The sequence below is a fragment of the Lepeophtheirus salmonis genome, chromosome 9 (genome assembly GCF_016086655.4).
Source record: "Lepeophtheirus salmonis chromosome 9, UVic_Lsal_1.4, whole genome shotgun sequence".
NCBI lineage: Eukaryota > Metazoa > Arthropoda > Copepoda > Siphonostomatoida > Caligidae > Lepeophtheirus > Lepeophtheirus salmonis.
In genome coordinates, this window is record NC_052139.2 from 17,920,491 (window position 1) to 17,932,537 (window position 12,047).

Sequence of the window (12,047 nt, forward strand, 5' to 3'; positions counted from 1 at the left end):
AAAAAGTAATCCCCAAATATTCAAGTGAATTAAGCTATCACTTCGATAGTCAATATTTCCTCCAGTCGTACTGCAGTGATCAAAAGATTGGGAATATCTGTGAAAGAGGAATAACAATGTGTTAATATGTACAAAAAAAATGTCAAAACTAGGGGTTGAAATGTCAGGGAGTGAAAATAAATATAAAATAATATAAAAACCTGTAGAAGAATGTTGTTTAGAATGATTTAGAATTATAAAAATAAACCCTTACAAAACTGGTATCATATTTTATTATTCTACACTAGTTACTGAAAAGTTGTCGTATGATTATTTCCCACATTTTATACACAAATAGAACAACTTTTGTCTCATCTAATTCTATTTAATAATAATAATATTTGTAAAAAAAAAACAAGTTTCTAAATTATGAAATAAATTAATAAACAGGTTTGAATTAGTTTGATTAAACTTTACAAGAAATACATTATTATATACATATATTATTAGTATTATATACAAAAAAAGGAATCTTGAACCCTTTAGTAAAAATTGTAAGATTATTTGTTATTTTAAGTGCTGGGAGTCCGAGCTTTTATTTTATACCTAATACAAATTTGTAAAAAGATGTAATTTGTATAGAGAGAAAAAAAAAGAAAAATAATCCGAGGATCCCTTTATTGTTATTTTCGTTATTATAATTATTATTATATACTCTACTAACCGGTTTAAGTAAGAGAAGAACGTGCATTTATTTCTTTAAAAAACACGCCCGCCTTCGATTTTTTCTTTTCAGTCTGAGGCAGGCCTTTTATGATTTTTATTATTATTACATTTATAATAATAGTTTTCCCCTACAAAATCTAAACCGTCATCCATTTAGTGTCAGTTTATAAGTTGGGGAAGGAGCAGCGCTCACCTTGTTATTATATTTCCCTCCCTTTCCTATTTTTTAAAAGAATAAAATATATTAATAGATTATTTTTATGTTGAGTGATTTGTGGTGAACTTGTATAGAAATTTCATTACTTTGAATACCTAAGATATAACATGCTACCCAAAGATGAGTAAGTAATGAATAATATGTTTTCCCAGTACATTGATTTGAGTCATTCTGGTGGTCGTGGTGGATCCATGGAGATTCCTGTTCTTCCACACCTTATTTATCAGTTATGTACACAACTAATAATTATCCCACATTCGATAATATGTATGATATTTTTGGTTTTTTTTTTTTTTGATATTTTCTTAATATTTTTTGGCAAATATATCTGTCTAAAGGAAGGGTTCTGAATGCGTCGGGAAGGGAAGGGGTCGGTCGCAAGGCGTTCTTTGTAGGAACATTTTCTTTTCTTTCTTTTTAATAAGAAAAATTATCGCCTGCTTCGACCTCTAATTTCAAGGACACTCCCGCTATGTATAATACATATATGTTATAGAATAATAATCGTCGTATAATTGTTCAGGATGATACTGATGATAGTATCGATAATAAAAAAGGGATTTTCTCACTCACTTGCAGTGATGACTAGCTGCTGGGAGCTCCCTTTTTTGAGAGGAGCGCAAGCTATTATTTCTCTTATTTCAAGGTTCAATCTTGAACTTCACAATACGAGAATGATATTACGTCAGGGCTCTCACGGATTTCCAATCATTCTCACGCCACGCTTTATAGTTCACATGCATCCTCAAAATCAGAGTACTAAACATACCATTGCGAATATTTTAAATGCACAGCTTTTAAAAGAAAGGTGTCCATTTGTTGAATCGGATATATTTCAGTCATTTATGTAAATTAAGAACTTAGGTAATTCTAAACAAACTTCTTGAGAAGTCTGTTCAATGTGATGTCATTACACGGATGACGTATTCTTACCCTAGGTTTAAAAATATTACTTACAAATAATTTCATTGGTTTTTAAAGGTTCCGATAAACATATACTCTTTATCTATAAAATAATAATCCTATTTTGTATACAGTCCACAATCAAATATTTGTAGTATTGTAAGTTATTTCAGACTGTATAAAGTTTGAGAACCACTGGTCTAAGGGTTGGGTTGGTATCATGCCTTAGTGAATAACATTAATCCAATAGCACGCACCGGCGCCGGACGGTATTTGCAAGTGGAGAGAGGGGGTAAACTATATATTCATGAAGTCATTGTTTTTTTGGGCCGTGAGTAGGATTGTTCTGGGGGAAGGGGTCTTTTTGGTAATAATTTGGATTAAAAAAAATGCTTTTTTTCTGACAGCCCGAAGGAGTGATTTGGCCCAAGGACTGATATTTAAGGACTGACTAGCTATTACTATTAAAATACTTCCAAAGAGGGGGTGGGGCAATGGCCCCTATGATTCCGATGAAACTGTGCAATAGTGTGTCTGTTTCCCATTTTGATATACTCGCCATGATTCATTTTGAACATGAAAATTTTCTATGGTCAGATGGTATCTTCTTAATTTTTCCTGTTTTTCACTCTAGGGAACATTAGGGGCTTCTTTCCTTTGTACAGGTTGTAACTTTTTTAGTGTGCTTCATTACTCTTGTTGTTGTTGTTGTTCCTCTTATTTTCGTTTTTAACATTGTTATATTGAATGCTCTGGAGTAGAGATGAGCGAAGGGAAGTTCAACATTAAAAACCAGTTTTCCTTTTCCTTTAACTATTTTTTTACAATTTTGGGGGGAAATCGTTATGGATCCTTCTTCTTCTTCAAACTCTACCTACCTATATATCTACCTATCTAATACCTACCCAGTAACCTCCACTGCGGCTCCCTTACTAGCATGACATTTAGGTGGTTTGTTATTGATGTTTTTCTGGTAAGAAAAACAGAGGGTTTACATGAGTTTCTAAGAATTATATTGAAAAAGAGATGGGAATACAGGAAATGTTAGGGGTGGAGAAAGATTGATTTACTCATTTATCTATTTCTTTCTTTCTTTCTTTCTTTGAACCAATATTGAGCTTAAATCATTTGTGCAATGCAGAAAGTAAGGAAACCCGTTTAATGTATTATTATTATTATTTTGCAAGTGCTGAATATTTTTGTGTGTACTTCTTCTTAACGTGGAAGTGAATAGATAAGTAATTCTAATAAGTAATAACTAAGAGAGCAGTAGAGCTCTTTCCTCTCTTGTGTCTTGATTCAAAAGTCAATGAACCTCTTTTTCCTTCTCCTGCAGTTACCGTCGCTGCTGTTGTTATAGAGTTACTTGGGAGTCGATTCTATGTAATTATGATTCGTCGTTCTCTATTATTGCAAAATAGATACCTATATCCATCTAAAAAGTACAGCCATGTTATTGTCTGCTCGAGAAATAGGTACTTTTAACAATAAGTATGCGTATAACCCTGGGAGTTGGACTTTTCTTTCTATATCCCTCTCTTTCTTCCCCTCCTTGCATTTGGCATTGAGGTACTTTTTGAAGGTCAAAGAAAATCTGTTTTTCTCTTTCTTTTCCTTCTAATCTATTATTCAATATAACATGTTCTTGCATAGGTATGTATGTAACACAATCATATATGTACATTTATAGAGTTAGATAGTACATGGATACCTAGCCAGAGAGTCCGGTGTACATCATTGCATACGTCAGAAACCTTATTGTCCCAGTTAATCGCAGTGCGACCTTGCGGTTACAAATGTCAAGTACATCTAGAGTCACAGGAACGCGCATTTATAATTCATTTCCAAGTATTATTTATTCTATTCTATATATATATATATACATAGAATGTCAATGAAAAATATATCCTCCTAGGCTCTGCTATACAAGTTCCTTTAGTCGAACATTATATACATTAGAAGGTTTTGTATTTGAGCATTTCTTGAATTTCGATTACGGTTAGTTTGGAAAAGTTGTGAACTAATAAGAAAAACACCTATGAAAAATTTCATTGCCCTATAATGTCTTCTTTAGGTAGCATATCTCGGTCAAAGTAGTTTAAAAGGAGACAAAAGTTATTTATTTACGCAATTAAGATTAAAATAAACATTCATCATTAATTTGCATTTATTGATATTGATAGACATTATTCTTACCTATAAAAAATATATATAAAGAGTTTTCTTCTAAACCTACTCTATGGAGCAAGATTAAAGAATAGCATAAGAAAATTTTCATTTTTCCTGGATGAAAATGTAAAAAAAATTATGTGTGCTAAACGCGGATCATCAAATTTTCCTAACTTTGATCTCTTTTTTTGTTTCATATGAAAAATCCTTAAGTAATCCAGATTGTTTGAAAGTTAAGTCAATAATTGTATCTCGACAATGTATCGTTCTAAGCTAACAAAGGCCTTGCACCATGCACTTTAGTCGTCCCTTTTCACTTTTGCACAATCTACAAATATATTTTTGCATAACATATTCAAAGTCAATAGAATAATAACTTCTTCTTAACAGAAGCAGCATTTTTTATATAATAAAAATTAAAAAAGCCTTCAAAAATAATTATATTTTTTTTTTACATGAATAGTACACGATGCATATACAATGTACTGATTACGTTAATTACAAATCCCATCAAGGTTACTACTCCTTATCGCGTATTTATACACATATAAGCCATACACACACACATTATCATATTATTAATGAACATACTAGGGTATCACACATTTAGTACCTCAAATCCTTCTACGACTCTTGATCATTTGTTGAGCCCTATTTGATATTTGAGTGCAATTAAGTACTTACAAATTACAGTACAACCGTACATTAGGGTGCCTCTATTTTTTTACGAACAAAATTAAGTTGTGTACAATATTTTGATTACCCTGTCAATCTGTTTTAAATGCAAAAATTGTTTTATTTGAGCGTCATTCAGGTAAGTTTTAAATTTTTTGACTTGACTGAAAAATTCCTCGAAATTAGCTGACGTGTTTTTCTATTTTAAAACTCAAATGAAACATCAGGGGTGTTTCCAGAAGGTGGGATGGAACTTTTTTTGTATCTATAACGAAAAAAAAAAAAAAAAAAAAAACGTTTTGAAGGAAGGGTTTCAAATGTCAAAACTTGTAAAAGTTTTTTTTTTTTTCAAGTCAATCTAAAATTTGAGCAATATACTGAGGTGGTTGCCCAGGTTGTTGGCTTTTTAAACTTTTGACTAAAATGGTAAATTTCTGAACATTTTCTGGTTTTTTTTTTAAATTTTCAAACACAATTGAAACGCTGCCACAAATCAAGGATTTTTGTCGTTATTATCCAAAGATTTTCGCTTTGTAGGGAAAATTCCAAATGACTCCAAGTTTTCCTTTCTAAAAAGTTCATTTGTTAAGATTCTGGTCCGGGCCAAAAATGTTAACTTTTTTTACAAAAAATTAAAATAGATACATAAAATCCTGCGTATAATAAATTAATGTTTTACCACTACAGAGAAGAGAAGAATTTACCAAACATTGGTTCGTTTTGTACATTACTTTGTTGCATTAACAATATATATATTAAATAATCTAGTTGTTCCTTTTAATTAGAATTGAATGGAATCAAGGAATTTTTGCCTTAGTCAACGAAAAGTTATAAGGATATATTTTCTACAAAAAGGTCATTCTAATTGTTCAATGAAGGTTTCAAATCATCAAGAAGCAAATACCCCCATTATTATTATTATTTTTTTTTTTTTTCAAGTCATTTGTTAAAATTCAGCCCCGGGCCCAAAATATTAACTCTAAATTTTTTTGCACAACCGACAAGAGAAGAGTGAACCAAATACTCGTTTGTTTTATAGATAGATAAATTACAATGTAATACTAATATCAATCATCTAAAGGATTGAATATTGAAACTACAAAATCTATACTAATCCAGTAATGTATTAGCATAAAATGTATTTTTGTTTAGAAACAAAGTTTCTATTATAATTCATTGGATCCTATTTAACAATAAAGGCTTTCAAACCATCCAGAAGCAAAGACCGCCATTAATATGTAATAAAGTCACAATTATTTCGCACAGAGAAGTTTAATTATGAAGGGAAGATAATGGAGGGGTGATGAAACCTGTTTAAGTAAACCCCTGTGTTTAGAAGCCCACCCTAACGTACTCGAGTGTGATCTTCGTTCACTCCTTTTCTCTCTCATTAATAATATTGTTTATACTTTATAATAACAGCAAAAATAATCGTTTTAAATATAATCATTATAACATGATTCCGGGTTAGTTTTATTTCTATGTTGTTGTTTTTTTACATATACTCCTATGTACTTAACACATAAATATTATGCAAGTATGAAGTTTGTATGTAAGACCTATTTGCCCTTGAAATTCGGAAGTGATTCAGTTTGCAGTTTATTTTATGGCTATAAATAACAAAGAACAATAATACTTTTTGTGCATAAAAAATAAAAAAAATGCCCTCCATGATCAGTTCCCCCTCTTTTGCATTTCACTCCCGTCGTTAGAAGGATTGCATCACTTTTGCCGTATCTTTGGATATTAATTTTCATAGACGGCATATATTCCATCATGATTGAAGGAAACGGCACTTGGAGGCTTAAAACGGACTTTTGGACTACATAAAATGAACAAATTTACATTTAATATTGTTAAAACTTTATCAAATAGCTTATAGAATAAATAAAAAAAACATCATTGAATACTAATAGATGCCAAAAATGTTGGATCAGTATAAAAAAAACTAAAATGACTAAAGTCCTTTCAATCCAGTCCTAATGAAATTTGTGAGCCCTAGAGCCGGTCTTTTATGGTAACTACAAACAGCTGAGATGACGTAATTACTATTATTTTCTTCGTTTTTACATTATTCAATTTCCGTGAATAATAAATATGAAGATAGCTAGAACTGAAGGACTGACGCATGGTAAAAAAGATTGGACGGATAAAATAAAAGACTGATTTGGAAATCCGTCTTATATATGCACTGAACATCGATTAGGGACAAGAAAAGTAGAATAATTATAGAAAAAATATTTTAATATTTCGATTGCAATAGTTAATTTGAATCCACACTAGTGAAATAAGATTCTATGACAATGTAATCACATATTCTATATAGATTTTAGGGTCAGATATAAATTTATTTGAAATTTTTTTCCTGTGAATAGCTATAGATTTCTGATTTTTTTTTTTTTTTTTTTTTTCCTAAAAAATTTATATTTTGATTTTAATTTTTAATTTTTTGTGTACATTGACTTTAAAACCAAGCAAAATGATATTTTTGTGCTAAAAGGGAGATTAATGCAGTCTAAAAAACCATGATTCTTTCTTATGAAATAAAAAACCTATTTTTATTCCAATCTGCTTTTATGGTACGACCTCATATATATTAATATTTCATCATTCTATAATATTTTATTTTACGAAAAAGAAAGACAGGAATAATGAAATAAGTTGAAGGTCCTTTGATTCTCACTACTCAGTCACTAGGCCTATCATTTAACCTTTGCCACCCATCGTTGATTGATCTCTTTTTTGATTCTTCTTCTAACCTTACAATTATGGCGGTCGTCTTATTTTCATGAATAATAATATACAGTGATATTAAAACAAAGTGCACTGGAAAATAAATCCTCCACTCCACCACACTCCTTTTATTCCTTTAAAAGCACTTTGTTGAAGATGCAATCCAAGATCATCTTGATTTCATATATTATATATATATATGTACCTACTCGGAACGTGGGCTGGGCTGGCTGCATCAGGTGGGGAGAGAAGGAAATAAACTAGTCTACCAAAGACTTACAATTTATACTCCGCTTCGCAAAAAGCCTTAAATGTTCAATCTAGTGTCGTATGGATAAAAAATAGCTTTTATTTATAGAAAAGAAAATTCACTCTTTAGGTTGCTGGTTATAAGTAAAAGTCATTTTTTGACTACCTAAGAGTAAAATTTTAGGATCGACATCGTAGTAATTTCTGCCTATATCATTGCTAGCTACAAAGTGGGATTTATGTGTATTTCCTTTACCTCAGGTCTACTTGCAGCCAATCAAATACAACATCATGGCTGCGAAGCTATTTTCCTCTCAAAACATTCTTCAAATTGTTAGGACAACCACGATCATTGTCAATTTATTTCATTTGTACAAACCGACAGCTCTTATTTTTACAATTACAATATCAATGACGATCCTGTAACTTACATATTAAATTACCGCCATCCCATCACCACCCTCTCTTCAAGTATTTTTAGTTATAATATAACCTGCCAAGACTTGTAGAAAAAGAAGAAGAAGATGGATGCCAAGAATTGAAGTATGTACATTGTACATCATATTATTTCTTTTAAGTTCTTATAAACGTTCCGGCAACAACAACCCCATGACAACATGTAATTTTCTCTTAGAAAGGAAGTCGTCAAGTCTTTCTCCCCTTTTAATGTTTAAAAAATAAGTTTATTATTGTCTATAATTACCACTTGAGAAAAAGAAAATATCAAGATAATCAAATAGTATCTACTAGTATTACCATTATTTAAAAATTTGACACAAGTTTTTACAAAATTTGGAATTACATTTTTAGTAAAAACAAATTAACTATTTTTTATAAAAAATAAAATTTTTGAATATTGTTTTTTTTTTTAAATGAAAGGCATTTTTAGTCTTTTTTTCATTATTAAAACCGAGTTTTTTTTGGATTACCTTTAGTGTAAAAAATCATATTATTTGAATGATAGTTTTAAAAATTAAACATTTTTTTAGAACTTTTTACATATTTAAAAAAACTTTATTTTTTGAATGGTCTTTTTGTAAATAAGACGTATTTTTTGAATGGCCTTTTTAGTATCATATATTTAATGGCATTTTTGATAATCTTTTTTTTATATTCAATAAAAAATATTTTGTTAATAACTTTTTCAAAAATAATTAAAACTCCTTCCCCTTCCTAATGCATGCCACTACATACCATTAAAAGGGAATTCATACACAAACCAAGCATTGTACATCCCCGTGACTATTAGGGGATGGGTTGTTAAATTATTTTTCGGATCAATTATTTTCTGTTATTGACACAATTTTGAAATTGAATCATTTTCTGTATTGAAAATTGTGTCCTTCTATAAAAATTTGATTGTCTTGGTTTTTAAAGAGCTTCCTTTGCCAAAAAAAAAGAAGAAGTTATTTGACAAATGCTATTTTTTGTCACTTTTGTAAAAGTTTTACTTGTCAAATATGTCCTTTGTAAAAAGAACTATAAAATTCTGTCAAAATATTTAAATATTTTTCAAAAAGCCGCTCCAAAAAGACACATTTTTGTGTACCACTGCCTATCAGAGTGGTTTGAGAAACACTGTCCAAATGCATGAAAAGTTGATTTAACCCGGCCTTGAAATACATAATAGTGGTGGGGATGAATGGAGTAATAAGTATATTATTATATGAATATCGTATCGTACCTCCCCCCCTCTTGCCTTTCATGGAATTGCAGCAGGCAAGCAAAGACCCCCATGATTCATGAATTACACACGCACGCACAGAGCGCATCCGTATCTTCCTTTCTTCTGACACTATGAGATTTAAGTTTCCTCTCTTTTCTCTTTCTTTTTTTTTATCACTGGTGCCATCATTTAATAATATATATATAAAACAATAACAAAAGGAAGATGGCCCTTGAAAAGAAAAAAAAGAAGAGAGGAAAAATGAAAAAGAAGAAGCGTTCAAATCCTTGAACTTATTATTATTATTGCCTCCATAAATGAAGGTATTCAAAAGAAAAAAAAAAAAGACCATCATTTTCTTCTTCTAAGTCTTCTATCTATGTACTTTCTTCGAGCACACGCATACTTAAATGTATTACTATTTTAAACATTATGCTCTAATTCAGATATATTCCGTGTAGATATCCATTGGTCTTGAGACTCGATCCAAGAATGATTTTTTTCCAGTCTTAAATGATTTTCTTCTAGAAAGGATTTGGACACACATTTTGCTCGGTCGCTTTTTCAAATTATGGACCGATTTTCTTCCCACTTCTGATGATTTATGAGTTGTACAAATATGATTTATGCAACAAATTCAACTTTAAATAACCGCTGTTCATAATTTATCTATAGAATCGGCTCTAGACCGAATTTTAAAACACACATAAAGTCATTCGTAATTAGTATTTTGTATGACTAAAATTTTAAATTTTAGTTTGGTCCACAAAAAATCATAATGGTCTCAGGCCTTTGAATAATGTAGTTTTTAGGAACATTAAAATATACAGGCACTATTTTAGTACTAAAGTATGTACAATGGTAATCAACTTTAGACAACTCCTTCCTGGAGATTATTTTGTATATTTCTCCATATTGGTTTGCCAAGGGACCAAGTGGTGAAGGCCTGCTTACGCTTTCGGCTACGTATACAGACAGTAATTGAGGCTGGAGGTACTTTTATTCAAAAAAATAAATTCAAATGTATTAGGCTTTCATAATCTGGTTGGAGAGAAAATTGTGTTTGAAAAAAATATCCTTTTTGCGGACATATAGCTTGTGCACCCTGTAGATTTGATATTATTAATGATGCTTCCTTACTTAGTTTGGGACTAAGGAAGGCACAGATTGACTCTCTTATATATATGGATAGTGGAGAACACTGCTTCTTTAGACAAAATTAATGTCTTACTATACATATTTTATGAGTAGCTCACTACTTCTTGGACGTAGGAGACTCTGCGTCTGTGAATCTTCAGTGAATTACGTAATAGAGATTATGTATTATTGTATCGCTGGGGTAAAATCATTATTTACCGTTAGTGACTCTGTAACTGTGTATGTACATAGTTACAGGTCATTATTACCTAATGCACAGATAAATAAAAAGAGATATGTATGCAATGCTTATATATATAGAGTTTGCAAAAAAAGAAAGAAAGAATGGCATTGAATTCAACTTATGTTTATGTAGAATGCTCTGATTTGTAATCACTCTGGTGGATTCCAATCATACACGTATAGAAAGGTATACGTAATGCGTAATCCTCATAATCCCTTGATGACTTACGTGATGACTCAATGAGGAGGGATACCTTTGTGTATGCTAAAATACTTTATGGGTAATCACTAATCATTTCGACATGATTGGATTTTTCTCTCGTGTTGGTGTCTAAGGTAGGGAGGTATTGGCTCTAAGTTTTAACAATATACATCTGATAGACGCACCTGAATCGGTCATAAATGGCTTCCACAGAAACATCTTTACTAAATGGCCTCCTCATTAATACCCAAGGATCCAATGTCTTTAATAATAATAAATACGTTATAAGGCTTCGGAAATTAGGAATAATGTCAAAATAGAGGGACTGTTTGATGGTCAAGAATAATCAAAAGGACGCCATCTATCCATTAAATACGTCACCAGATCTGAAACTGTAAACTATTTATGTAGAAAAAGTCAATTTTTTCATGTGGTATAAATTTGATTTGAGCTTGAATTTTTCTCCTTCCAGAACGTTTTCATTCATAATTATCGTTTAAAACTCTTTAAGATTTTGCCTCGATACTAGCGCCTTTGCAAAAGACGTTAAAAGTCACTATTTTCGTTCAATAAAAATAGACTTAAAGTTTTTCTAAAGTACATAATGGGGGACGAGCGAGTGTTATTGTTTATTAGTAAACGTATTTTTTTTTATATTACGACAGAAAGTGTAGACCCAAAAGTTGTTGTGTCATTATGGAATAGACAACTCAAAACCAATTTGTGATGTGTTTAATTACTATATTGAGGTATATTTTGTATCACTATCCATGGCGTATCACGCTGTCATGATCGCAGCTTGGAGTGAATCCAAATTTGGATAAGAGACATTCTTCTCCAACACACCTCAAACTACAAGGGACTGAGGTTAGGGCTGGAAGAATGCCACATGGAGGCAGGCCAGAAGTCAGCCATATTGTTGCTGCAGAAGTTTGGATTCTTCTTGGCTTTAATGGACTTCTTGATGTTTTAGGTAGTCCGAATGCCAACGGTCTTGGTACTGACACCGGGGAGGAGAAGATCGAACATGCATTGTCTTTTTGTTGCGTGTCCCACATTTTGACATTTTATGGACATGGGAATAAAATAAAACATTTGTTGTGTAATGAAACCTTTTAATAATAAATAACGGAGATACAATCGTAATT

General features: G+C 31.1%; 1 protein-coding gene across 3 annotated transcripts in view; it reads left to right on the plus strand.

Moving 5' to 3' along the window:
- The first annotated feature begins 857 nt into the window (after nucleotides 1-857).
- LOC121123932 (uncharacterized) overlaps nucleotides 858-12,047 on the plus strand; it is a 36,475-nt gene continuing 25,285 nt past the window's right edge. The window contains exon 1 of one of the 3 annotated variants that reach the window (XM_040718992.2): nucleotides 858-1,046. In XM_040718992.2, coding sequence (XP_040574926.1) covers nucleotides 1,030-1,046 — 17 coding nt within the window. In that variant the 5' untranslated portion in view covers nucleotides 858-1,029. Of the gene's footprint in view, nucleotides 1,047-4,602; nucleotides 4,809-12,047 lie in introns of those variants that run through there. The other 2 variants (XM_040718993.2, XM_040718994.2) reach the window with 2 other exon arrangements.